The 27,167-nt window shown below is 43.8% G+C and overlaps 1 protein-coding gene across 1 annotated transcript; it reads right to left on the reverse strand.

The window, feature by feature from the left end:
• Nucleotides 1-13,462: 13,462 nt before the first annotated feature.
• Nucleotides 13,463-26,637, reverse strand: LOC126537610 (uncharacterized). The gene is made up of 2 exons (XM_050184761.2): nt 26,408-26,637; nt 13,463-16,046 (listed from the first exon to the last, which is right to left on the reverse strand). Exon 2 carries the CDS (start codon nt 15,750-15,752, stop codon nt 14,580-14,582), a length of 1,173 nt encoding a protein of 390 aa, XP_050040718.1. The 5' UTR covers nt 15,753-16,046; nt 26,408-26,637; the 3' UTR covers nt 13,463-14,579.
• Between the last annotated feature and the right edge of the window lie 530 nt (nt 26,638-27,167).

A 27,167-nucleotide genomic window follows, 5' to 3' on the forward strand; every position in this document is an offset into this window, starting at 1 on the left:
TTTCGTATAGGATTTTACTCTGAGCTTCCCATGCTTCAAACGATGCCCAGCCCATATCTCCCTGTACTGCTTCGTTTGTGGTTTTCCCGTGGGCACCTAGTGCTAACCTTCCCACAGCTCTCTGATTTACTTCTAGTCTCGACTGAACCTCTGCCCTTAAACACAGGACCGCATTTCCGAAAGTAAGCCCCGGCACCATTACTCCCTTCCAAATACTTCTCGGTACCTCGTACCTGTTGTACCCCCACAGTGCCTTGTTTCATTATCCCGGCATCTCTTCGCCCTTTTGCTATGAGAGACTGTTCGTGCTTTTCCGTGTACATCTGCCCTTTGTTAACGAACAGGTTATAAAAGCGACACCAACGGCCAATGGTTGAACGAGAGTGGGCGCAAGTGGCTCCCATAGAAACCGGATATTAGTGGAGACATTGCCCCACTGGGCACGTGCAGCAGCTAAGCCCAGTGGGGGGGGGGGGGGGGGGGGGGGGGGCGGAGATGGACTGGGCGGCGGCTTGCGAGAACAAGGATGACGTGGCGTTGCGGCGACGCCTTCTCCCCTCACGGCGCGCTAGAGCGACGGCAGGTGTACCTTTTCACCCGCTCTGCTCCGTCGAGGCGCGCTCGCAACATGGTCGCAACCAATGGGATTTGAGGTGCCATTTCGCTGAGACGACAGAAACCGGCTTTTTTGCTCAATGGGCCATTTGACGCTTTCGCATAAATAATCGCTTCAGAATAACGACGACTACGTGGTTATGTTGAACTCGCGTTCACGCTTCGTCTGCACGAACCGCCCTACCTGTGTACTTTTGGTACTGGGGTAAATTCTGTACCATGCAAGACACTCAGCCATGGAGCACCCGCAAAGATCAGGCGATGATTGGGCGACGCTGTGATTTAAATAATCACCCATAGAGTGCCCCAATATTGCAACCAGCCGATCTGCGCATAGCGAAGCGTCCACACGGCCGCGTTTGTCACGTGGCCATGCTATGCGAGCGCGTGTTTGATAGTAACAAGTAATCAAAAGGCTGCTTCCGCATGCATTTAATAACCAATTTGAGTCCGCGGCACGTTTATGTACTGTTTTGAATAACTGCGTGTGGTACCGCGGTTCCCGCAGATTTTTTTTTTTTTTGCCCAATGCATGTGGTGCATACTTTAGCAGCAGCGCTCGGCGTGTTTCGACTAAAGCAATATCATTTCACTTCTGCTCGCCACTCGTGGCGGCAGTAGCTGCTTATAGTTATACAGTACTTTGGTTATAAAGTACAGGTAAGTCTAGTTAATAAATTTTATTGGGATGTGAGGTTTTATTTTGTTAAATCGAGAACTTCGTCAAATTGAATTACCACTTGAGTAGATCATGCAACATGCCATAAAATTGATGCAAGAGCCAAAAATGTCGTTTTTGCCTACGTCCACACTCATTGTAGCAGTTGAACATGTACTCTGCCTTAACGGGAGAAACGATTAAACATTCTTAGAAACTATATATGTCAGTGATACTAAAATCACCAGAACTCAATTAGACCTACTATACCCACATTTTTCTTTTTAATTATGGCAAATCAGGCAACGTATTAGTTGATTCTAGGTTTTCAGTTCTCGTGAATGTGACACTGAAAGTATTGAATGGCATGTAGTGTAGTGCAACGAAAACAAGGAGACAAGAAGAAACAAAACGCAGACATATTAGGTGCCTCTGTGTTTCGTTTCTTCTTGTGTTCTTGTTTTTGCTGCGCTACACTATACATGCCGTTCCATGATGATCAACGAACAAGCCCACATTGCCACCCTTGTAGAGAACAGGAAATTTCGTTATACACTTAAACCTTGATATAACAAAGTAGGTAAGATCGGCAATTCGCTTCGTTATATAGAAATTTCGTTGTATTGAAATTCGATCTCTTATGCAAATAAGTACAGTCGCCGATCGATTTTTGTTGCTCAGAAAGGGGCCACACAATTTTCCGAATTATTGGGCAATCGAAAAAAAAAAGCAAGTTTGAATGAGAAAACAATTTATTTTGACGAATATAGGAGTCAGCGATGAATGATACGGTTTCGTGCCACGTCGATCGATATCTTCACATCAGCGGTACGAATTAAGCGAAGCCATGCTTTCGCGTGCACTCCGCCCCCACAGCGTCGCCCGGCCGTACTGCGACGACGCTATCATGAAAAGTGCCGGCAGCAGGGAGCGAATGCTTCGTCTGCTTATCGTTCCAAAGGGTCACCGAAACTCGAGATTGCGCAACCTCCATTACTAAACGTGCGGGAAGACAGCTTACATGATGCCACGCCGTCTCGGCATGCCCAATCTTTCCACACACAGCAGATTACCTCTAAAGCAGGGTGCGCGGCTGCGTATATGTGCACTCAGCCGCGCTTACAGCCACGCGCAGTCTTGGCCGAGACGCGCGCCAACTTACCCCCCACTCCGCCCCCTCGCGCGCGCTTGATCGCGTTACCGCGAGCTCGTTTCCCTCCCCCACTTTGCCATTGCTCGCGTGGGAAGGCGGCACTTATGAAGCCACCACCTTTCTTGTCTCACCGTCGCACACTTTCACTCGCACCTACAGCACAAGTGCGCGGGGCGCGATAGGATCTTATCGCACTTGGACTTAATTTATACGGAACATGATGCGGCTCCAGGCGGTTGTTCTTGTCGCGCTGCACGCAGTTAGAGAGGTGCGTTTGCAAGCAGCCGCTTGTAATTCAATCATTTGACTATCTGCGTCCGCGGAAGCTACCATTGATTGTCTTGGCATTCCTTTGCGGCAGAAGCGAAATTTCGTTATATTGAAATCACACACAAACGCACTTCGTTATATTGAGGTTTTAAATGCATGGTATTCTATGGAAAACAGGTTATGAAAAGTTAAATACTTCATTATATCGAGAATTTCGTTGTATTGAAGTTCGTTATATTGAGGCTTAGCTGTATAGAGATTTGAATGTGTATAACTTGTTGTGTAGCTCCTTGAGTCATGGTTTCCATGTCGCTCATGGGTGCGAATTCTTTTTGCCTATTTTGTCCATTATAGCGGTAAGGAAAGAACCACAGAAGCTGAACTCGGATCAATTGATGCTGCTTACCCAATGTTACTCCAGTTTACTTAATCAGACTGCAGAGTGCTGCTACAAATGACAGCTTTACATGAACACTGGCAATGGAAGTATTATTTGTAGGGGTGGATGAATATTTGAACTTTTGAATATGAATCAAATATTACATGCTAACTATACTGATTCTAAAATATTTACTATTTGGCATCTTTTATTACGTAAAACTAGCCAAATATATTGCAACAACCGAATGTTAAAGTTGTTACTATTGTCCGTCTGCTAAAAAAGTATCACAAATTATCACATGTGAAGCAACATAAGTTTTCCAAGAAATGCCCAAACAAAATGGGTAACGCAAGCTTTGTTTTTGGTTTCATGGTGGAAGGCTACATGACAACCCCGATTCTTGCCTATCTATCATTTAAATTTATTGGCAGTCTAGTCATGTTAATTTTTTTATAACCAGTGATCTTTTTCATGTAACGTGTCCTTTTACATGTCTTTACAGCAAGCAAGTCCTTCAGCAGCTTTTGTTTTCCCTTTTCACCACTTCTGATTTTTTTTGGCAACGATTTATTTAGGACTTTTTTACAGCTAGTCATACAGCAGCTGTTCATACTTAGAAATGTTGTTTGCCACCAGGCTCTAAAGATCTTGAGAGGCTGTTTATGCAGTTTTGGAATGACAAATAGTAAACTTGTACTACTTAAAAATAATACTAATCTTCCCTGATAGTTGGCTTTCTTTTATTAGTCAATACAAGCATGCTGCTTAATTCTAAGATAAATATGCCTGCTGTAACTGTATGCATCAGTGTTCGACTTTTCGATACCTACTATTCCTATTAGAAAAATGTGATACTTGCCAACCTCCAATTATTTGCATTGAAATAGTGAAGAGTTTGACAGCAGCCCGTCTGGTCTGGTCAAAAGAGGCGCAATAAGTAGTTTAAAATTGAAAGCCAACCACAAAAATGAAAAATAAGAGCCGATTCAACTGGAGCTCTTCACAATGGTTGTGAACAAGGCTCTCATGTGGGAGCTGAAACATCGCATATTTATTTTTTTGTTTGCGTCCAATCTTCATTTGCTTATTATTATTATTCGAATTCATCTAGCCCTAAAGAGGTGGTAATATATTTGGAGTACTACTCTTTGCATTTTGTTTCCATTGCTGAATTGTTCTTAAAGTAACTTCATGCAGCATGCAAGTACAACTCGAACATTTTTATTCTTTCAAGGACGTCACTAGTGGAAGGTATTTTGCACTAACATAATTATTTTTAGATTTCCAGTAAATATGTAGTCCTCATCAACAGTACCTAAATAATTTTGGCCTAAGCGGTTACCCATCAACCATGTAGGCTTCATCAATTTCTTACATCACTTGGTCTTGGCAAACTTGTGAGCTAACAAGTTTGAGCATGCAGTCGCTTCCCTCCATATTTGTTTCGATGAAGGCTTGCCCTTTGGTGCTGCTCTGGATCCACCCTCGTTTCCCGTGATTACCACTACAGGCTTCAAGGCACACTCCCTTAGGAAAACTTTTCATGCACAAACCTGGTTCTTTCACACATTTACTGACTAAGACAGACATCGAAAACAAGGATGGCATAGCAGGCACGTTGGTTACAGAAGTACTCTATTAAATAGCTCTCTAAGTATTCACCTAGTGGACATGTCCATATCGTCTTCTGCTGAAGTGCTAATTAGCTGAGGGAGCCTGTCTCCCTTCTCATGCATACCCCAGCCCAGCCAATCAGAACTTCAGCAGCAGATGAAATGGACATTTCCACTAGGTGGACATGGAATACACCTAGTGGAAATTAATACACCCCCTGTGCTCTGTCCTATCTTTCCACCCTTCTCCATGCATTTTACTCAGTAAACTACTGGTTCAGCATGTTGGTCATCTTAATCAATCTTCCATAGCTCAGCACTTATAAGATGTACAATACAAATAAGGCACTGTAAACCCAAGCAGTTAGGTTGGCGATTGCCGCTGTTATACACCATACAGGCTCAAGCAATGGCTTCACCGTAGCTTTCCAAGTTAACTTTACTGAACTTTGAATGCAGAGAAGGCAGAATATAAAAACAGACTAGCATTTTTCTAATGTGCTTCACCCCCTCTGCTTTCTTGTGTTACTACAATCAGTATATTCAACCTAAATGAAGTAAAAAGAAAAGAAAACTGTGACACTAATTTCATTTCACTGTCTCTTTTTTAAAGGTGTAGCAAGATTTTTTAATTGCATTATGAGTTGTTACGTATGTTTCGATCTTAATGTCAATTTATCATGCTTCAAATAGGGCTACAACTGTTCCCTCATCCACAGCTATCAAGGCCTTATGACAACTTTGGAAGCTCTCTGAACTGAGTCAATGCTATTCATTGCATAATTTCTTAATACATTTTCATGGCTGCCTTTAACATATATAGTTTCTCATTAAAGCCAGAGTTTCTCTTGTGACCATTTTTAAAGAGCTTGTGGTAATGTATGCCTAACATTAAAGGCGGGTGCTTTGTAGTGCTAGTATGCTCTGTCTAAGTATATCGTTTTATGCGAAAATTGCTGACATACAAGTCTGACAAATACTGCATAAAGCATTGGTGTTTGCTATTTTGCCTTCTGTTTCAATTTCACTGCATCTATACATTTTACCAGTGCACCAGTAGGGTTCAAGGCTGTTCTTTAAAATGCTCATGAGGACTTATCATGATCAGTTTCCCATATAAGTGGTTTTGCTGAAGAGAATGCAGGAATACAAGCATAATTAGACAACGAGGAATGTGGTTAGGAACACTTTTCAGCACATATATTTTTTAATGAACTGCTGTTACACTGCTAAAATCTGCACATTTAATAAAAGTACACTACTCTGCTTCATCACTCCATGCTAAGTGCAAGTATCCTGTACCAGGACGTCAAACCAAGACGTGGGATGTTCAGTCTGTGAAAATAAAAACGAGTTTGAAACATTAATGTGTAAAAACTTAAGCACACTCAAGAAAATAAACACAGCACAGGAACGAATCCAATGAATCAGAATTGCCTTTGAGAGCAAACATATCGTTTCTTTGGCACAGTGAAGAAACCTTATTCCTCCGGCTTTTTTTGTGGTTGAGAAAATATGAAAGTGCATGTGTTCTCCCCTTTTTGTGTATCTGTCACCTTTTCACAATAAAAAAAAAATGTCTCAATGTGCCCAACTGTCTTTGCATATCTATTTCTCTGTTCTCATACCACGATAACTACAGTTAAAGGCTGTAGTAATGCTTAGCTTGAATGAACCAACACCAGCTACATGCACTGTTCTGTTGAACATGGCAATGTAAGTTAGGTTCATGCAGAGCACATTCATGTACTATAAACATTTGATCTTGATTGTTGGCGAGGTAAATAAAAAGAAGGTATGTAAATAAAGTTTTTCCCTAATAAGCTATGCAGAAGTGCTCTCCCATTTGGACAGAACCCGAGCGCAACTGCAGTGAACAAGAAGACAACTCCCACTCCCTCATGTAATGTCTCAACAAGAGACCTTTGAGGAAATAAATAAATAAATAAATAAACTTATACAGCATTTGAAATCTAGGATCTAATTATGCTACAGGTTTTTCTGAATTCATGGTCGAAAATCTAGGTGTTCAAGGCGACACACATTTCAACAGGTCTCTGCTCGGACTGGTAATACTATGTGTTGGCTAGTTTTATTAAATATGCCATACCACTGGTCTCCAAAGCTAAGGCTGCTGTCCAGTTGCAAGTGCAAATCACTCAATTATGTCCAGGGCACGCTTGAGTAAAAGGTAGCCAAGATTACTGGGCCACTGAGGTCTATTTCCTGACATCTGATTTCTTCTCATAAAACTACCTCTCTAAAAGAAAAAAAGACCTTCACAACAAAATAACCCCAACCTTTCTTGAGAAAAGCCATCACACTGGTCCTTGAACACTAATTACGCAGTGGCTCCTTGCAATGTAATGTTCTGTACATCAGCACCTTACAAAGTACAGGAAAATTTAATAACTGCGACATGACAGGTACAAAACAAAGCAAAGGGATAAAACATCACACAGGCTGCCATCAGTGTTCATGTCTCCATTGCAATTGGTCCCTTGAGTTACTAAGCGTGGCAATATCATCAGCGAATCGCAAGTTACTAAGGTATTCTCCATTAACTCTTATCCCCAATTCTTCCCAATCCAAGTCTCTGAATACCTCCTGTAAACACGCTGTGAATAGCATTGGAGAGATCGTATCTGCCTGCCTGAAGCCTTTCTTTATTGGGATTTTGTTGCTTTCTTTATGGAGGACTACGGTGGCTGTAGAGCCGCTATAGATATCTTTCAGTATTTTTACGTACGGCTCGTCTACACCCTGATTGCATAATGCCTCCACGACTGCTGAGGTTTCAACTGAATCAAACACTTTCTTGTAATGAATGAACGCTATATATAAGGGATGGTTATATTCCGCACATTTCTCTAGTACCTGATTGATAGTGTGAATATGGTCTATTGTTGAGCAGCCTTTACGAAATCCTGCCTGGTCCTTTGGTTGACAGAAGTGTAAGGTGTTCCCGATTCTATTTGCGATTACCTTAGTAAATACTTTGTAGGCAACGGACAGTAAGCTGACCGGTCTATAATTTTTCAAGTATTTCAAGTCAATTAGACATAGTGGAGAATAACAGAAAGGTGGGCAAGTTGGTGCAGATTCATAGCGATCCCTTGGCAGCACGATGCAACACGGACGAAAGAAGAGAGGTGAAGAAAGTAAAGACTTGCAGTTTATTCACAAGAAATTTATTTACTTAAGGAAAATGCTAATATATATATATATATATTGTTACGGAAGGATGAAAGAAGAGAGAGAAGAAGAAGAATACCTTGGGCTTCGCCCGTCGTCCTTGTGAAAAAGAAAGATGGTACCTGGCGTTTTTGTGTCAATTATCGCCACTTAAACAAGATCACGCGAAAGGACATCTACCCACTACCACGCATCGATGAAGCCTTGGACTGCTTGCATGGAGCTAAATACTTCTCGTCCATCTATATTCGATCTGGCTAATGGAAGATTTCAGTTGATGAAATGGATCGCGAGAAGATGGCCTTCTTCGCGCCGGATGGCTTATATCAGTTCAAAGTCATGCCCTTTGGCCTATGCAATGCTCCTGCGACATTTGAACGTAAAATGGAGTCTCTTCTGCGAGGCTACAAATGTACCACCTGTCTTTGTTACCTTGACGACGTTATTGTTTTTTCTCCCATGTTCGGCAGCCACCTTAACCGACTCGCTGCCATTCTTGCGGTCTTCTGAAAAGCCAGCCTTCAACTGAACTCCACGAAGTGTCAATTCGGACGCCGTCAGATTACTGTGTTGGGACACCTCGTTGACGCATCCGGTGTCCAACCAGATCCGGAAAAAGTTCGCGGCGTACGCAGTTTCCCTGTGCCACGTTCTGCTTCCGATGTGCGCTGCTTCGTTGGCCTGTGTTCTTACTTTCGCCGTTTTTGTCAAAAACTTCGCCGACGTTGCTCAGCCTTTGACAGATCTTCTAAAGAAGAACACGCGCCATACTCATGGGGCCCTGAGCAGGCTCACGCGTTTGCCGCTCTCATTGGGTTTCTGACCACTCCTCCCGTCCTTGCCCACTTTGATCCATCTGCGCCGACCCAAGTCCACACTGACGCAAGCGGCCAATCCATCGGCGCTGTTCTTGCCCAACCACAGAATGGTACCAATAGCGTGATAGCTTACGCCAGCCGCCTGCTGTCACCTGCCGAGAGAAATTACTCCATCCCCGAGCGGGAGTGCACGCTTGGCTTTAGTTTGGGCTGTGGCCAAGTTCCGGCTATATTTGTATGGCCGTACGTTTTCGGTCGTCACAGACCACCAAGCAACTCTGCTGCCCTTCGGGAACCGACTGAACGGCTTCGTCGCTGGGCTTTGCGGCTCCAGGAATTTTCATTTAGTGTCCGTTACAAAACTGGACGCCTCAACAAGGACGCTGACTGCCTCTCGCGTCACCCCGTGGATCCTCCCGATCCTGTTGCGCATGATACAGTGACCTGCGTGATGGCTTTGACTGACATGGCTGACATGCGCGCTGAACAACAACACGACGCATCCTTACAGTCCATCATCGCCGGAGTGCAATCGGGCCGCACCGACGGCACGTGCCGATTGTTCGTGCTGCGGGACGGCATCCTTTACCGCCGCCATATCAACCATGACGGCCCTGAGTTGCTCCTTGTCCTTCCTCGTCATCTGCGATCCGTCGTTCTCGAACAACTTCACGATGCACCGACGGTGGGACACCGTGGAGTTTTTCGTACATACGGCCGCGTACGACGCTGGTTCTTCTGGCCGGGTAGACTTTACCGCTCTGTGCGTCCTTATGTCGCAACTTGCGAATTGTGTAAAGCCGGAAGAAACCTCCCCTGGCACCTGTCAGGCGACTCCATCCAATTGAAGTTCCCTCTGAACCATTATTTCGCGTAGGCCTTGACCTGCTTGGCCCTTTACCGACGACGACTAGAGGGAATAAGTGGATCGCTATCGTTTCTGATTACGCGACAAGCGACGCGATAACAAAGACGTTGCCGACTAGTTGCGCAACTGACGTTGCCGATTTTCTCCTTCAGGATGTCATTCTCCAGAGCGGTCTGCACCTCGACAGTTACTTAAAGACCGCGGCTGCTCATTCTTGTCTCGAGTTGTGGACGACCTCCTGCGCTCTTGTGCCACTGCATGAGCACAGGCTGTCCACCGCCTACCACCCACAAACGAACGGTCTTACGGAACGTCTCAACTGAACACTCGCAAAGATGCTGTCGATGTACGTTTCCGACGATCACCACGACTGGGATGCCACGCTTGCCTACGTGACATTCTCATCCCGACATGACACCGCAGGATATTCACCCTTTTATCTTTTGTATGGTCGCGACTCCACTTTGCCCTTTGACACTATCCTACTTTCTGTGCCCCACCTTGCCAGTGTGTACAGTACGCTCGTGAGGTCAACGATCCAGCTCACATGGCGCGTCAAGTCGCCCGATCTCGCTTATTAGCCTCGCGGCATCTGCAAATGGAACGTTACGACCGATGTTCAGTTCGCCCAAGGTGTTTAGGTGCTGCTTTGGTCACCATGCCGTCGGGTCGGCCTCTCCCAGAAGCTTCTCTCTCGCTACACAGAGCCTTATGAAGTCCTACGTCAAATTAACGACGTCAATTACGAAATCGTGCCGTAACAGTTTCATCCATTCTCAAGTCCGCCGCCTGTTGACGTCGTGCACGTTTCCCGGCTGAAGCCATACTTCGCTTGCATTTCATCGCATACCATGAGCCGATCGAGACGGCGCTTCACCACCCGGGGGTCCTGTTACGGAAGGATGAAAGAAGAGAGAGATGAAGATCGCGGGATGCTGGCTGCTGCGTGTAGTTGTTGGTCAGCCATCTTTTCTAATCTGACTCATTTTGTATATATATTATAAATACTATCTTCTATACTCCCAACATCCCCGTAACACACACACACACACAGGCACATGCACACACACACACACACACACACACACACACACACACATATATATGTGTGTGTGTGTCCTGCAGCAAAAGTGTATTCAAAAGAAATAGAAATCACAAAAGTGTATTCTGACAGGAACTGAAATCCAAACTGCTCCTTTCCATTCAGCATCAGGTGGCTTGGTATAATGGCCAGTCCACACACTGAACAGTGGCCTCAGAAAGATGAAAGGAGAAAACCTCGAGCTCCAGCTCGCTCAATGGCTGCTCATGTACCACAGAGCGCCACACCCGAATGGACCAACCTCAGAAGACCACATGCTGTCAAGGTTCAACCTTATTCACAGGAAGGATGAAAAGGAGGCTGTTACACACTCCGAGCAGTGACCCCATTCCAAAGAATGCGGACTATACTACAAGAAGGGTGGTACGGTCATAGTACGCCTCTTTGAGAAAAAACGAAAATGCTGGCTTGATGACATTGACAACACCAGTGGGTCGACTATGGTAAAAAGGACACATGCACTGCCACTATGACCAAATCAAGCAACGATAGACACGGGCTCCAAACCAAGTGGAAGAATGCCCTGCAGTCACAGCAAGCTGTGACCATGCGCCCAGTGGCATGCCCACAGAGGAGACTGGAGGAACAGTGCAAATTGCAAAACGTCCCACTCTAACTATCCGAAAACCACTGAAATATACAGAAGCTGCATTCGTTAAGAAAGCAGAAGTGCTGTGCAAGTTTATCAGTGCCCCTATAAGATGGCGTTCCTATAAAATGGCACCACACCACCAGCACAATTGCGCTCCTGCTCAGCTCAAATGTCTGTGCTGCTTGGGTGTCCGCATGCCATGCAAGACGCATTCCAACCATGGAAGCCGGCACCTGGCCGATCATGATTTTTGTACCTCTTCCTAAATAAAGTTTTCTATCCCAGTATAAACTATGTAACAGTTACGTATATATGTCAATTCCTCTATGTAGAGATGTATTGATACAGGTGTCACGGTGTAATGCCCCTTCAATTTATTCCACTTTCCAACATGTAGTCGCCCTCACATTGAACATGGGGCACATATACTATTCAGCTGTATGTAAGAAATGATTGCTTCCATTTAACTCCTTAGTCACATGACATTGCAGGTGCAGAAGGATGTAGAGCCTGTGGCAAGGTCTATGTATATAGGAATAGCTGTAGTGTATGTAGCTGTATTAAGTACACTCCTTTCTAAGGGCAGACACGCTTAATAAGACATCAGAAGATTCTCAGCAAGTTTGTCTTCAGTATTGCATTTCGAACCACCCCACGCATATTGAGAGGTTAGGTCACCGATAAAATTTACCTCAAAAGGAGCTGATGGACTATATTTTTGAATTAAAACCCTTCGAGTTACTAATCTGTATGCATAAATTACTGTTACCTTGTTGACTAATAGTACCAGCTTGAAGTGGCATATGAAGGCTCACATGTGAACTTGCAATAGATCTTTCTACAGTTGCCATTCCACTTGAGGGATAGGCAGAACTGAGGCAATCATTGCAAAAAAATTACATATTTCTTCAAGAAATTTGTTTCAGAGTGAGGTTAGCCTTTTGAATACAGAGTGCTATTTGTTTAAAATGAAATCAAATGTCTTCAGTATTTTGCAAGTGACCTCAAGCAGTACATTTTGCTGTTTAGGTTGCCCTGGAGAAATGGAAGAAAACTAAGAGCAACTGTTAAGTCTAGGTGGTACTCAAGTAAGCTGCAGGATTGTGTGGGGCAGTTACACAGAGATACTTTTTTGGCATGCTCAGTGGCATGCTGCCCTCTCGGCACTAAGACTGATAGGCTAGCCGCTATCTCCATAAGGCCAAGCAGAGCTGGAGGGGCTGGCAGATTGGTTGAGAAGAGGGTGATTGCATCAAGACAATTTTCAACTTATGCTAGCTGATCTTGACCATACCAGTCAGAAAGGCCTTGGGATTCAGCGGGCACTGCTCCCCAGTGTCAAGAAAGCCTGCCTCCATGGGCTCAGGTGGACTACTGAAAGAGTGAGGAGCCGGAGGAGAAGGTGGTTGTCTTTCCAGAACGGTTTTTGTGAAATATTCCTTGTGCCAAGCAGCAGGGCTCCAGGAGGTGGACAGGGTGGGGTCAGCAAGGCCATACTAACATCTCCTATCAACCAGAGATAAAGCATACCAGCACCAGTGAATTGCATCACCCTAGTTTACACCTGAAAACTATGCACGTCCTCTATGCACTGCAAGACAATTTTTTTAAAGTTTTACTTAGATTACTTGTCCCTTTTTAAACATTACGCATGATCCAGGTTGGGCTGCATGCAGGCTGCTGCAGTTATGGCACTTTGTGAATGCATTCGCACAGTTCAATTTATATTGATGTTATCAGCACTTTGCACATTGAGTTTCCCATGACAGGAATGTGAGCTATGCCCATATCGCTGCCTTTTGAAACATCTACTTGAGTTCAGAATGAATGGCCTGATTGGACAGCTGAGGAAAGCTAAGCTGACTCTCTCATGCAAACAAATTCGGTTAAGGTGAGGACTAGATCGCTGTGTTTATCTCCATTGCTTGCCTTTTTTATTGTTATGCACACAACCGCAGCAAACACTTGGTCAAGCAGTGCATCTAGAATGACTGTCTTTCTCATTTAACAAATCTCTTTTGAGTAGGTTATAGAAAACGAAAACAAGAGTATGAGGACCATACGAAAAATGCACATGCCATTATCCATGTCATTTCCCTTCCAAATAACCGAAAATAAGTTGTTTTTCTATATTATCTGGAGGGAAGAAACGACACTGAAAGGGTTAAGGATGCATAAAAATTAAAGGGCCTTCAATTCATGAAAACAATGTTTTATTATGGAGCAATTTTCAAGGTTCTCAAAGGTCTGCACAAATCTTTACGAGCAAAAAAATTTCATACCAGTGCATTTAGCATCACTGAAACCAGTTGAATCATAGTAGGAATCAAAAAAGCACATAATTGCATAATTTCAATTCCTGAGATAAGGTTGTTTTAACTGCATTACATAGCAATAGCAAATAGCCACTCAAATTCTCTTGAACTGTTCAGCACAATAAATGCGAATGAATTGAAACATTACATGATATTAGTGCAAGTATTGAAAAATCAATAATTAGCAAAACCCAATATCAAATTTTATTTAGTGCACTGAAACGAACTCACACAACTCATTTAGTAAAGAGCAGTTAAACGGTTGAATGCAGAAAGAAGTGCTTGTCTGCAAGACAAAGAGCTTAAACATCATAATAATGAAAAGTGAAGACTTACAATGATTCATGCTAGTATAGAACTACAGGTGTACACATATGCTGAGATTCCATGATAAAATTAAGGAAAACATGAAAAGCAAGAAGGAACAATGAGTGCACACAGCTCAGCGCTGCTGCACCGCATGTGTCAGGTGCACTTATGGTGGCAAGGTGCCTATTGAGGCGGCTTTTGTGTCCGATGGTTTGAAAGTATAAGTGGAACTGAAACAACCTCTCGTTTATGTGGATTGTGCATGTGTCAGTTCAGTGCGAACTTCTGCAAGCAACTCTGAGGACATGAAGAGCACTGACATGGAGTCTCCCTGAGTGGATACACAGGCGATCCTTCACCACGGACTTTGTGTGGACGAGCAGGTGTCGGTCCAGTGCAGACTTCCACACCATGTTTTCAGGACATGAAAGGCCCTGAATCAGCCTCTCACATTAGTGGAAGTGAAGTTCAGTGCGAACTTCCATGAGTACCTCCGAGTACATGAAGAGCACTGACATGGCCTCTCGCTGAGTGGATGCACACGTGATCCTTCACTAAGGACTTTTGAGGATTGCTGAGGGCATGCAGGGCACTGAAATGGCTGCCTGCCTGTATGGATGCGTGGCTGTTGCTTTAATGCAGACTTCCACAAGAAGTTCTCAGGACATGAATGGCCCTTAAACAGCCTCTCACATTAGTGGAAGTCCAGGTGAACCTTCCATATCGACTTTTGTGAGAAGCTTTGGCGGCATAAAGGGCACCGAAATGGCTTCTCCTGTATGGGTGTGCAGGTGTCGGTTCAGAACATTCTTATACAAGAATCTCTGAGGGCATGAAGGGCATTGAAATGGCTTCTCGCCTGTGTGGGTGCGTAGGTGTTCTTTTAGAGTACACTTTTGTAAGAATCTCTTAGGGCACGAAGGGCATTGAAATGGCTTCTCGCCTGTGTGGGTGCACAGGTGCCGGTTCAGATTACTCTTGTGTGAAAATCTCTGAGGGCATAAAGGGCACTTAAATGGCTTCTCTCCTGTGTGGGTGCGTAGGTGTCGGTTCAGAACATTCTTAAACGAGAATCTCTGAGGGCATGAAGGGCACTGGAATGGCTTCTCACCTGTGTGGGTGCGTACGTGTTGGTTCAGAGTACTCCTATGTGAGAAGCTCTGAGGGCATGAAGGGCATTGAAATGGCTTCTCGCCTGTGTGCGTGCACAGGTGCTGTTTCAGCTCACTCTTCTGTGATAATCTCCGAGGGCACAAAGGGCACTGAAATGGCTTCTCGCCTGTGTGGGTGCGCAGGTGTCGGTTCAGATCACTCTTCTGTGAGAAGCTCCGAATGCATGAAGGGCACTGAAATGGCTTCTCGCCTGTGTGGGTGCGCAGGTGGTGGTTCAGAGTACCCTTTTGTGAGAAGCTCTGAGGGCATGAAGGGCACTGAAATGGCTTCTCGCCTGTGTGGGTGCGCAGATGCGAGTTCAGATTACACTTTCGTGAAAAACTTTGAGGGCACACAGGGCACTGAAATGGCCTCTCGCCTGAATGGGTGAGCAGGTGCGAGCTCAGATTACTCTGTATTGAGAAGCTTTGAGGGCACACAGGACATTGAAATGGCCTCTCGCCTGTGTGTGTGTGCATGTGCTGGTTCAGAGTACCCTTTCGTGAGAAGCTTATAGGACACAAAGGACACTGAAATGGCCTCTCGCCTGTGTGGGTGCGCAGGTGCTGGTTCAGATGAATCTTTTGTGAGAAGCTTTGAAGGCACGAAGGGCACTGAAATGGCTTCTCACCTGTGTGAATGCGCAGGTGATCTTTGAGAGCACTCGTTCGTGAGAAGCTCTGAGGGCATAAATAGCAATGAAATGACATTTCTCTTCTGTGGATGCACAGGTGCTGCTTTAGGTAAACTTTTTGTGAAAAGCTCTGAGGGCACTGAAATGGCCTTTTGGCTTTGTGAGTGTGCAGGTGTTGCTTCAGCTTGAACGTTTGTGAGAAGTTCCGAGGGCACAAATGGAATTCAAACACACGCCGGCCTGCTTGGATCCTGGTGAGCACTTCAGGTCACAATTTATCCATCTCAAGGACACAGGAGTTACAGCGGTGGCGGTATCCTTCATGTAACTTCACCATCTGCATTTGCTGGACAGCTGGAATGCTTCAATGCTGCATAAAGAAAGCAAGACAGGTTACCCAAGTAATGCTTTTCACTTAAAAATAAAAATGTAATTATATAATGCCAAAGAAATGAAATTACATAGATGGTAGTGGTAAAGACCAGCCTTTTCTTCATTCAATGTCCTTGCAGTGATTTCAGAACAAATCAGAGCACAGCAGGTTAACCATATTGATTTGGAAAATATACATTTTTATGATTGCTTAGTGGCCAAGTTTATAAAATTTGCACAAATTTTTGCTTAAAACATCTTTTAACTGTAAGATATAGTGAGAAGACTAGGATCATGGTATTAGTGCAAGCTGCCATTGCAGTCAAGTGCGACAGCCCAAACATTCAGTAATACCATCATGGGCCTGATGACCAAATTACAGACAGCAGCACTTCATCTCGACCTAGGTTTTATGGTATTGTCTGTTGCAGTAGATAATTACATTTCTGAAATTTTCTTTATAAATGCTGCCGCCTCACTTGAGTCCAAGGAGGAATGAATATACAGAAAACGTAATCAAGGCACAAAAAACACAAACATTGGAAAACATTATAGCCAAACAATACAAATCACAAATATGACAACATATCTAATTTCAACAACGCTCTTAGGCTATTTATTCCATTCTTTGTTTTAGAAAAAATTACCATCTAAAAGGATTATTCACAGCACATACGTCCTGCATCGTTCTACTGTGGTACTGACGAATGCTGGCACGAGAAGGACACAGGTTACATTATTTCATAGTGCTGGACTCTGTTGTACACTAAATGCAAGAGTTGTAGCCTGTCTAGCATGTCTTCCCTGTAGCTATTCAAGATGGAGAGTACTCAGCATCTGCGACATACTATCAGTTTTTCTGCAGAAACAGCAGATGAACCTAACTGATATTTGCTGTAATAATTTTAATTTAACAATAGTTTATTGGCATATGGATCCCGCAAAGCTTATGCATATTCATAGCTAGGTCTGCCAGCATAGCGAACGCCCCTATATATTTACCTGTATAGGGGCTCCTTTCAAATTGCGACAAAGGTCCATAAACTTCTGAGAGCGCTCATGCAAATGTTTTCAATATGCTTGTCCCACCTCAGGTGTTGTTAAAATTACCTCGAGGTACTAATAGGTAGAAACATTGTTAGGTGTTGTTGCCAATAAAATAGGGAAAGTGTAAAGGTGTCTCTTTGCTGCTTATCTTCATAACACAGCACTAATTAATGTTTAAGCTCATTTTCTACCCTTCACACCAGTGGTAAATCTTATCAAGGTTATGGCTGAGCTTAGTTTCATCCGCTTGCGATTTAACTACTGTGTACAATATATCCAACCATCTTTGTTTTGTCAGTGACTATTAGAAAAAGAAAAGGTCCCAAGAATGACCCCTATCTTATGCTACACCTGACGTGAAAAAAATGCCTCAAATACGATTGCCGACTTTGACGTACTGAACACGGTTTTTAAATAGGCTTTGATAAAATGCATAGATTTGGTGTCTATTCGACTGCGTAAAGCTTACATGGAGCTTTATGTTCAGGCACTTAATCAAAGACGTTGGCAAAATCTAAAAAATACTGCCTCTATTTGTTCCCTGTTGTTAACTGCTAAGTAGTGATAAGAGGCAATAAGCTGAGTGACAGTAAAAGCTTTCTATAAAATCCAGCTGGACTCCAAACAGCATGTTGTCTTCGTCTAAGTATTGTTTAGGATGCCAACAGATCACATGCTCTAACCTATTGCTGCAAAGTTGGGTCAGTAAGACAAGACAATGATTTTGCAAGTTTAGGGGATGCCCCCGCAGTGTTGGAAGCATGTGGGTATAATAATGGGTGGACACACAATATGCTGTACAGCCCCAATAGTATATACTTTGCGAATACTTGAGTGGCAGTTTCGTGGAGGATATGTTCTTGTTCAAGACCAAGAGCCAAGCCAATAAATGTTCCACAGTGGCCTGCAGCAGCATTCATTCGATGATACGGCACACGTCTCTCCCAATGGCACTTACTGTTCTTACGATGACTCACTTATTGCTTGAAAAACCCATCCGTTCCCTACAACTTTGAATTGAAACCATGAAGCAGTCCTTTAGGGTACCAGTTGGAGTGCTAGAGTATACTCGAAGCAGTGGAGCACAGTTTATGCTGCACTGACTAGAAAACGTAAAGTACCTTGTGCAGAGATGTAACAGCCATTTGACCTTATGCTGCTGATTTGAGCACCAGCAAGAAGCTGATTTTGCACAGCAGCTAGCACTTCTGGCACAGTGTTGAACCTACGTCAACCTTTCTTTCATTTAGATTATTCAAGGCAAATTCGGCACAAAACCATATAGTGTAATTTTAACTGAAATAGGCACTTAAGATAGCTGACGTCAGTTATGCACATGAATAAGGCATTCGGGATAAAAAGAACCTAGCTTTTAAAATATTGGTCAACCCTTTGCATACATCACAGTATAAGGGTGTTTATTGATGGTGTTGCTCATCACTTAATTGGAAAGTTTCATCGTCAGTAGGTACTAACAATATTAACTGTAAATTACTAAAGAATACTGTCTCTGAGCAGGTTTTTATTCCATATTTTCCATCAATCTTTAATGACTGGTCAGATTGCACAAGATCGTAAACTGCCAGTCATACCAATCTTCAAAGACGTCAAGAAAAACATGGCTGAAAACTACCAACTGATATTGTTGACGTGTATATGCTGTAAAATGATGGAACATTATGTCACGGTGCCATGGGAGGGACAAAGACGATGATCACCAATGAGATAAAAGAGATGACGTAGTGGGGCTAACCTAACATTCTGCCATACTGGTTTTACCGGCCATATCTTCTGCAGAATCACAGTCCCATTTAACCTTATATCTCTGCCCATTTCATTTTTGGTGGAGGTGCTGGGTATTTCAAAAGACAGAACTCCGCAGCTGGCTTGTACTCGGCCGTCCTACCATCCTGACAGACGACCAGGCCTTGCGAGTATCAATGTCGGGTCCTATCGGTTGTGTGCAGTGACGCATTCGTATATGCCAAGCCATCCTTCGAAGTTGACTTTGTCGGTGCCGTTACCAGAGAAGGTGCCCGGGGTCGCGCGGGTGGGTCAAGACGACTGACAGTTGCGGTGTCGTGGATGCTGGTGGCCCAGGTGCGCTGGGTGCTGACGCCAAGCACGGCAAAAGTTCTGGGAATTTGACAGCATCGGAATTTTGACAGAAGAGGACAGTTTAGAAAAGCTCAATGCTTTTATCAGTCCTTGAACTGTTTCAAAGCAAAGTTGGATTTGACGGTGGTCGCTATGAGGTAGCCTTCTCATGGAAAGAAGATTGCGAGTAGCTAGACAGCTATCATAGAAAAGCTTTAAAGCAAGTGCATCTCTGTGGGGAAGAAAATAAAGTTTAGTAGGGATTTTGCTGCGGAATATGGCTCAACCATAAAAATTTATATGAGAACATGCCTTGCCGAATGTAGACCGGAAAGAAGTGGTGCGCCATGTCTTGTATTCATTACATTCCACATCACGCTGTTGTACATAGTGAGTCAACAACTACAAGAATATGGATGATCTTCGAAGAGTCAGCATATGGACCTCATTTGTGTGACTGAACAAATGCTTAGAAAGAGGACCTAATCTTCCGACTAACTTTGTTACTCCTCTCATTCGTTTTAGGATTAATCAAACTGCTTTGACTGCTGATATTTAAAAAAAAGATCTTGGCAGATCGAACCGTAGATTGATATCTTTGAAAGTAATAGCTTGTGCATTACAAGAGACCACTGCAAACTTGAGTGACTAACGTGCTCCTCGACCACCATAATAGACCTTACACAGAAAGCGGTACACTTATACAGCATAAAGACTTCCTCAATTATACGACACAAAGTGCTTAACCTTGACTTTGCATAAACCTGCCAAAGCATAACAGTATACTGAGAGACCGTGCAGTGTATTTCTAGTTGCCCCAAGAATGGCTCATAACCACGACGGGATATTGGTCAGCATGTATGCAGCTTTACAAGTGTTCATATTAGGACTGTTAAAAAAAGTACCACATCAGAGCGTAATTTCATGCACGACTGCATCCCGTAACTTCTTCCTCCATCGCCATCAGGAAGATATGCACACTGATGTTTTATAAAGTGTTGCTGTGTGACACGAAAATGCTGATTGCATGAGTTTATTTCCCCCTTTTCAAGCAGGCGTCCATGGTTCAATAGGTAGAGCATCGAGCTTCTGTTGCTGGGGGCTACAGTTTTAAACTAACCAATGAACGGTTTTGTTTATTTGAGCCAGTGAGCCAAGCTGACCATAAATGGCTAGAAACTTACAAACTACAAAGTGGGGGGAAGAGGCAAGGAAAGCTGTCACTTTAAAAGCCTTGCTACAGATGAATATCAAAAAGAAGAAAAAAGATACTGAGCTCTAAGAAAACTAAGAACAGGGACAGCGTCTGCCATGAGCTCTCTCACAGTACTATGGTTGATTTATTTGAAAATTTGTTCTCGGAAGGGCCATGATCATATTTTGTACTGTCTCCCCTTCAAGAATGACAGAATATCTGATTGAATTAAAGAATTACTATACTTAAGAACAGCAAGTCTGCAGAACTAATTGCACAAAAGGTGTCATGGATGCTACTCAAGCTACAAAAAGCCTGCCTAAAAGTGTACTTGAAATCAGTGTAGAGAACATGCAGATGGAATGAGCCATCGCTTTCTACTAAAACAAGACTTTAGCTTCTTCGTCCAGCTTTTATGAAACATATATTTTGGCTGCTCCATTATAGGCCTTACGCTAACATTGAATCAAAAGGATATCAGCACCATTCAGTCACAATGAAGACAAGCAGAGATCTACAATCATTGTCATTACATGCCAATGAAAAGAACTTCATTTAGTACCACTTCCACAACTGGGAAAGCTACATGCTTTTGTATGAAAGTACAGACGCCAGCTCTATCCAATAGACAGATGTTAAGCGGGCGTTGGACAGCCATGGTAGCTGCTGGCACCATCCTGCTCTCCAAGATAAGTATTCTCCACTGATGTGTGAGCAGAATAGCTGAGAGGCAAAATCCTGGACTGCCAATCTGTTTAATGTGAGTTAATGTCGTTTCAGCAGAATGAGAACATTTCATTCTTTGTAGATTCCTTGCAAAGGATTTCGGGATAATAGTGATGGGCAGGCGGAGGCATCACTAGAGATCAAAACAAGCAGGGGAGTTCTATATCTCCTTGCATGTTGACATTTTGTACAGGGCAGCCTGCTTCAGATGAATTTTCACATACGTCACTAGAGAAATAAACTCCACTGCAAGCTGCAGAACTGCTGGCACCGTAGTTGCAGCAATGAAGGCACGAAATCAGAAAATAATTTTTAGCACTTCCTTCAAAACTTAAATATCTCATGAATAAGTGTCGCAACACGTGCAATAGGATGACAATACAGTTATATTTCGATAAAGAGAGGTCGGTAAGATCGGCGCTTTACTTCGTTAGATAAAAAATTTTGCTAAATTGAAATTCAACCTCTTCATGAAGTACTGTCGCGAACCGATTCTTTTTTACTGGGAAGGGGCCTAACGATTCAACTTGATTTCGTTTCCCCATTCCCCCTTTTCCCTAACATACACCAGCGTGCCATCAACTTGCTTAATAAAGTTGTTGTTTTTTCCCGTTACATTATATTTGCAGTAAAATTGTCTGATAAGTTTCATATTATTTCTCTGAGAATTTGTCGTTTTCTCAGCGTGTCGAGGGCAGCTTTTCTGAACGGATGGATGGATGTTATGAGCGTCCCCTTTGGAACGGGGCGGTGGGTTGCGCCACCAAGCTCTTGCTATTATACTGCCTAATGTCCTACCTAGGTTAAATGATAAAAAAAGAAAAAAAAAACGCTATGAACTACCACACCCAAATTTTCTGATCCCCTATTGCGAACTGTGCTTTTGTAACTCTCCGTTTTTTGTGGTTTTCCTACTTTTCTTCCACCAATCCTCCAATCGCCTCTTACTAATGCCTATTGCAGACATGTTTACTTTTCCACTGCTCCCGCTGAACCCAAGGGCTTCAAGAAGGCCAGTGGTTCCTAAATCGACCGCTGGGCAGACGTCTTCACTTTCTAATAAAACATGCTCCATAGTTTCCCCAGCTTTACCGCAGCAAGCACATGCTTCTTCTTCCTTCTTATATCTCGCATTATAGGTGCGTGTTCTAAGGCATCCCGATCTCGCTTCGAAAAGTAATGAGCTTCCCTTTGAGTTATCATAAATTGTTTCTTTCCTGATTTCATTTTTTTCCTCTTAAGTAGTTACCCATGGCAGGTTTCTTTTCCATTGCTGCCACCCATGAGATTATTTCAGCCTCTCTGACTTTCCGCTTTGTGTTGCCCACCCTACAGGCTGCATACTTGCTGGTAAGCTTTCTAGTTCTTTTCCTCCACTGTGAATCAATGTTTTTCGTGTACAGATACCTGAACACTCTCCCAGCCCATTTACTTTCTTCCATATTCCTCAGGCATTCTTGATACTCAATTTTACTGTGAGCTTCCCTCACTTCAAAACTAGTCCAGCCCATATCACCCTGCACAGCTTCATTTGTAGTCTTCCCGTGAGTGCCCAATGCGAGGCGACTCACTGACCTTTGGTTCCCATTGAGTCCTGGTTGCACCCTTGAGTTAAAGCAAACAACCGCATTTCCAAAAGTTAGTCCTGGAACCATTACACCTTTCCACATACCTCGGAGGATCTCATACTTACTGTATCCCCATAGCGCTCTGTGCTTCATTATGGCTGCCATTTCTCTTCCCCTTCACTGTTATTTTTTCCTGTGTTTCCATATATCTATTGCCTTCGTTTATCCATATACCAAGGTATTTATATTCTGTTACCTGAGGTATTTCCTGGCCCTGTATCTCCACTGTCTGTTCACTGTTTTCATTGAATACCATTACTCCTGATTTTCTAACACTAAATTTCAAACCTAAATTGTTGCCTTTCTGTCCAGATATTAGCCAGACGTTGCAAATCACTTTGCTTGTTAGCTAGCAACACAATGTCGTCCGCATAAACCTGGGAGCTGCTGCTCTACTACTGTACCCGCCTGTTTGTATGAAAGATTAAACCCGATATTACTTCATTCTAGCACCCTCTCCATCCTCACCATGAACAATGGATGGATGGCAGCTACACCCTTTGTAACGGGCGGTGGCTGGCGCCACCTAGCCTTTTGCTCCCCCTCCTATTCTTTTTTTATATCCCTTTCTCCTTAAACTAGTTTTCACTCCCCTCCTCCCCCCAACATAAATATCTAAAATAGTATAGAAAACACTAGCTCCCCGATTTATGGTATTATCTCTCCCTTGATTTCCTCCACCAATCCTCTAGTTTCCCCTTCGTTACTGCCTCTTTTCTCGTCTATTTGCCCTCGTTCCCCGGGAAAACCTAATGCCCCTTCCACATCTGTCACTGTTCCCTCAGCCAGAGTCGGACGAAGGTCTGTGCATCTCAGCACTATATGCTCCGTGGTCTCAAGTTCGGGTCCGCAAGCTGTGCATAAAAGGTCCACGTCTTCAAATTTAGCCCTGTATGTTTTTGTTCTCAAAACCCCCGTCGTAGCTTCGAATAATAGTGAGCTGCCCCGCGAGTTATCAAATAAGAGCTCTCTCTTTATCTCCTGTTTTTGTGTCCTATAGATAGCTAGCACTGGCTTTCTGAGCATTCTTTCTTCCCACCTTTTTCTTTTGGTCTCCTTCACCTCCTTTCCCACACTAGAACCACGTTGCCCCCCCCCCTCCCCTCGGCTGTAGGTATCTAATCCTCAGCTTCCTAGTTCTGAGTGTCCACTTTGTGTTCAAACTTTTCATGTATAGATATTTGTACACTTTTCTTGCCCACCTTTTTTCCCCCAGTGCTGCGAGTGTCTGTTGATATTTTAGCTTACTTATTGCCTCTCTACCTTCGAATGACGTCCATCCCGTGTCCCCCTGCACTCCCTCATTAGGGGTGTTCCTGTGCGCTCCTAAGGCCAACCTGCCTACATTTCTCTGTCTTGTTTCCATGCATGCCTGAACTTCTGATTTCATGCACAGCACTGAATTGCCGAATGTGAGGCCAGGTACCATAACCCCTTTCCATACCCCTCTAACCACCTCGTACCTATTATAGTTCCATAGTGCCTTGTGTTTCATTACAGCTAAGTTTCTTTTCACTTTTTCAATCATAATTTTTTCATGTTCTTCCAAGTACTTTTTGCCCTCGTTTACCCATATGCCCAAATACTTGTATTTTTCAACATGATCAATCTTAGTGCCTTGTATTTCCAATGGTTTCCCCCCTTTCTTCATTGTATACTATTATCCCAGACTTCTCTCTACTGAATTGCAGTCCCAACTTTTCACCCTCCTCGCCACATATCCTCATTAGTTCCTGTAGCCCTATTCGGGTGTCAGAAAGCAGTACAATATCATGTGCATACATCAGTCCGGCTAGTACTTGAGCTACCTTCTGCCCTTCCAGCATATAGCTTATATCGGTTCCTAGTGTGCTCTTTTTTAGCCTCTTTTCCACTTGGCTCATGTTAATCATAAAAAGCAGGGGTGACAATGGACAGCCCTGCCCGAGACCACTTCTTATTTTAGCTGGCTTTGTAGTTTCCCCCTCCCATGTTATCCCTACCTCATCATCTGTATAAACTTGTTGTAGGAATCCAACCAACTTTCTATCGAGACCACATTCCTACATCTGGCTCCATAACTTCTCTCGGTTTACATTATCATAGGCTCCTGTAATGTCTAAAAAAGCTATCCATAGCGGTTTCTGCCTGGCTGCCGCTATCTCTATGCACTGTGTTATAACAAATAAATTATCATCTAGCCTTCTGTTCCTTTGAAATCCATTTTGCAGCTCTCCCAAGATCTCTTCCCATTCCTCCACTCATTTTCACCATCTGCATTGCTACTCTGTATATGACTGATGTGAAAGTTATTGGCCTGTAGGATTTAATGTTGTCCTTGCTTCCCTTACCTTTGTAAACTAATATCATTCTGCTTGATTTCCAGTTTTGTGGAACATCTCCGCCTACAACTATTTGTTCAATAAGTTGTCATAATTTTAATTTACTTTTCTGGCCTAATATGCTTATCAATTTCATAGGTATGTGATCAGGTCCTGTCGCTGTTCCCACGGGGACCTTGTGTTCGATTCTGTTCCGTTCCTTACTTGTCATCCCTCTGTTCTCCTCCTCTAATTCTGTCCTGCTGTTGTCATTGTTCTCCAGTTCGCTACCCTATGGCTCTGCAAATGCTGCCTCTATTGTTAACCTAATATATTCCTGAGGTTCTTCTCCCTCTACCTTTGTTGCTTCTGGTGTGGTCAGTTAGTGCTGAACCACCTCTGTCTTCTTACTCTGTTGCCTTATGTGTTCCCAAAACTTCTTAGAGGCATTTGTTTTTCTTTCGTATCTCTAACAACCACTGTACCCCAACTTTTGCTATCTTGGCTTGAATTAATGCCAATGCTTCTCTTTTCATTGCAAGGTAATTCTCCCATTTTGTCTCCACCTCTTCTGGTGGGGCTCCCCTTTTCTTTGCTGCTCTGTGTTTTCTGCACGCAACTTTGCATTGCTCTATGGCCTCCTTAACCTCTCGGTCCCATCGGCTTTTCGGTTTATGTTTTCCCTGCTTACTTCCTAGTTTCCTAATCTGTCCCTTCTCTAGCTCTCATTTAAAAATACCTATTAACTTGTCGTATGTCCATGCCCTTTGCGGTTGCTTGGATACTATATTTTCAATGTTTTTCGCCACTTCTTGTAGCTGCCCGTCATTCAGTTTGTCCATACCTTTCCTTTCTTTAGTTTCTATCAGTGGTACTTTCTTTCCAATGCTGACTGTGATTCGTTTGTGATCACTCCCCAGGATTTTTGTACCTTCCTCATCAATTTCCATACCTCCCAACCGTTCATACAGTTTGTGGGACATTAGGCAGTAGCCGATTGTAGAGTGGGAGTTATTTCTTTCCCATGTTATCTTCCCGTCGCATTTAATTTCAGTATTAACCATTACAAAATCATGGGCCTCACAAAAATCTACTAACATCTGCCCTGTTGCATCTGTCGCTCCGTCAAAGTATTCCAAATGGGCATTCATGTCCCCTAGGATGCTTATCTCCCGTTTCATAGTTAACTCCCTGATGTCCTTTATCATGGAGAGCGACCTCTGTGTTGTATCCCGAAATGAGCGGCGAAGTCTTTAAACCACGCCGATCGAGATCGCTTGCACGACGCTAACTGGCCTGGCTCACAGGCGAGAGGGTATTGCATTTAGTCAATGCGTTTAGTACTACCGCCTCTACCGGTACTCACGCTTGTCATTTTGCACACGAGGTAGGGAACACTGGTCTCGGAAATGGCAGAAACAACCAGCAGCACACACCAAATCCGGTATCAAAAAATGAGTTATGAGTATCAAAGCGGTACGAGTTACAAGAGGCAGTATAGTAACTCTATGGTTACTGGTTACTTACTACCATAGAGTTTCTCACAAACTCTATGCTTACTACAACATCTAGACGGAAATCTGGCGGTATCATATAGCGTCCTCGATCACCTTGCCCCGGGGTTGCCCCGAAACCAGAATGGTGCGCTTTGCCCCGCCGTGGTGCCGCACTGCGGAGGGTCAACATCGAGGACAAAACTGCACCCTGTGCAGGGTGCTTGCATGCAGCGCTACTTTGCCCCTGGCGCGCAAAGCGTGCGCGAACACGCGCGCGCGCATATTTTATTGTTTGCAGATGCTGAGCATCTGCGGCAAGCGCTCGAACCTTGTCAAACTGCGTGCTCCGACATACCTGGTTGCAACCAAATACCAATGGATTTTATAATTAATCCTGACGACCCGTTCAATGAACCTGTCCACTTTCAGCCGCTCTTCACCACACTGTTTCTGGACGAGGTCGAGCAGCATGTCGTCTTCGCTGTCAGACGAACTTGAAGAATGCTCATCGATTGCGGCAACTAGCAGCGCTTCCTTTCTCATTGTCGACAAATCCACTAGCTAACTCCGTCAACTCCGTTGCAACGTACCGCAGCTATCGGGCCAGAGCGTCCGCGGTTCTGCAGTCGG

This window comes from Dermacentor andersoni, chromosome 4, assembly GCF_023375885.2.
Source record: "Dermacentor andersoni chromosome 4, qqDerAnde1_hic_scaffold, whole genome shotgun sequence".
NCBI lineage: Eukaryota > Metazoa > Arthropoda > Arachnida > Ixodida > Ixodidae > Dermacentor > Dermacentor andersoni.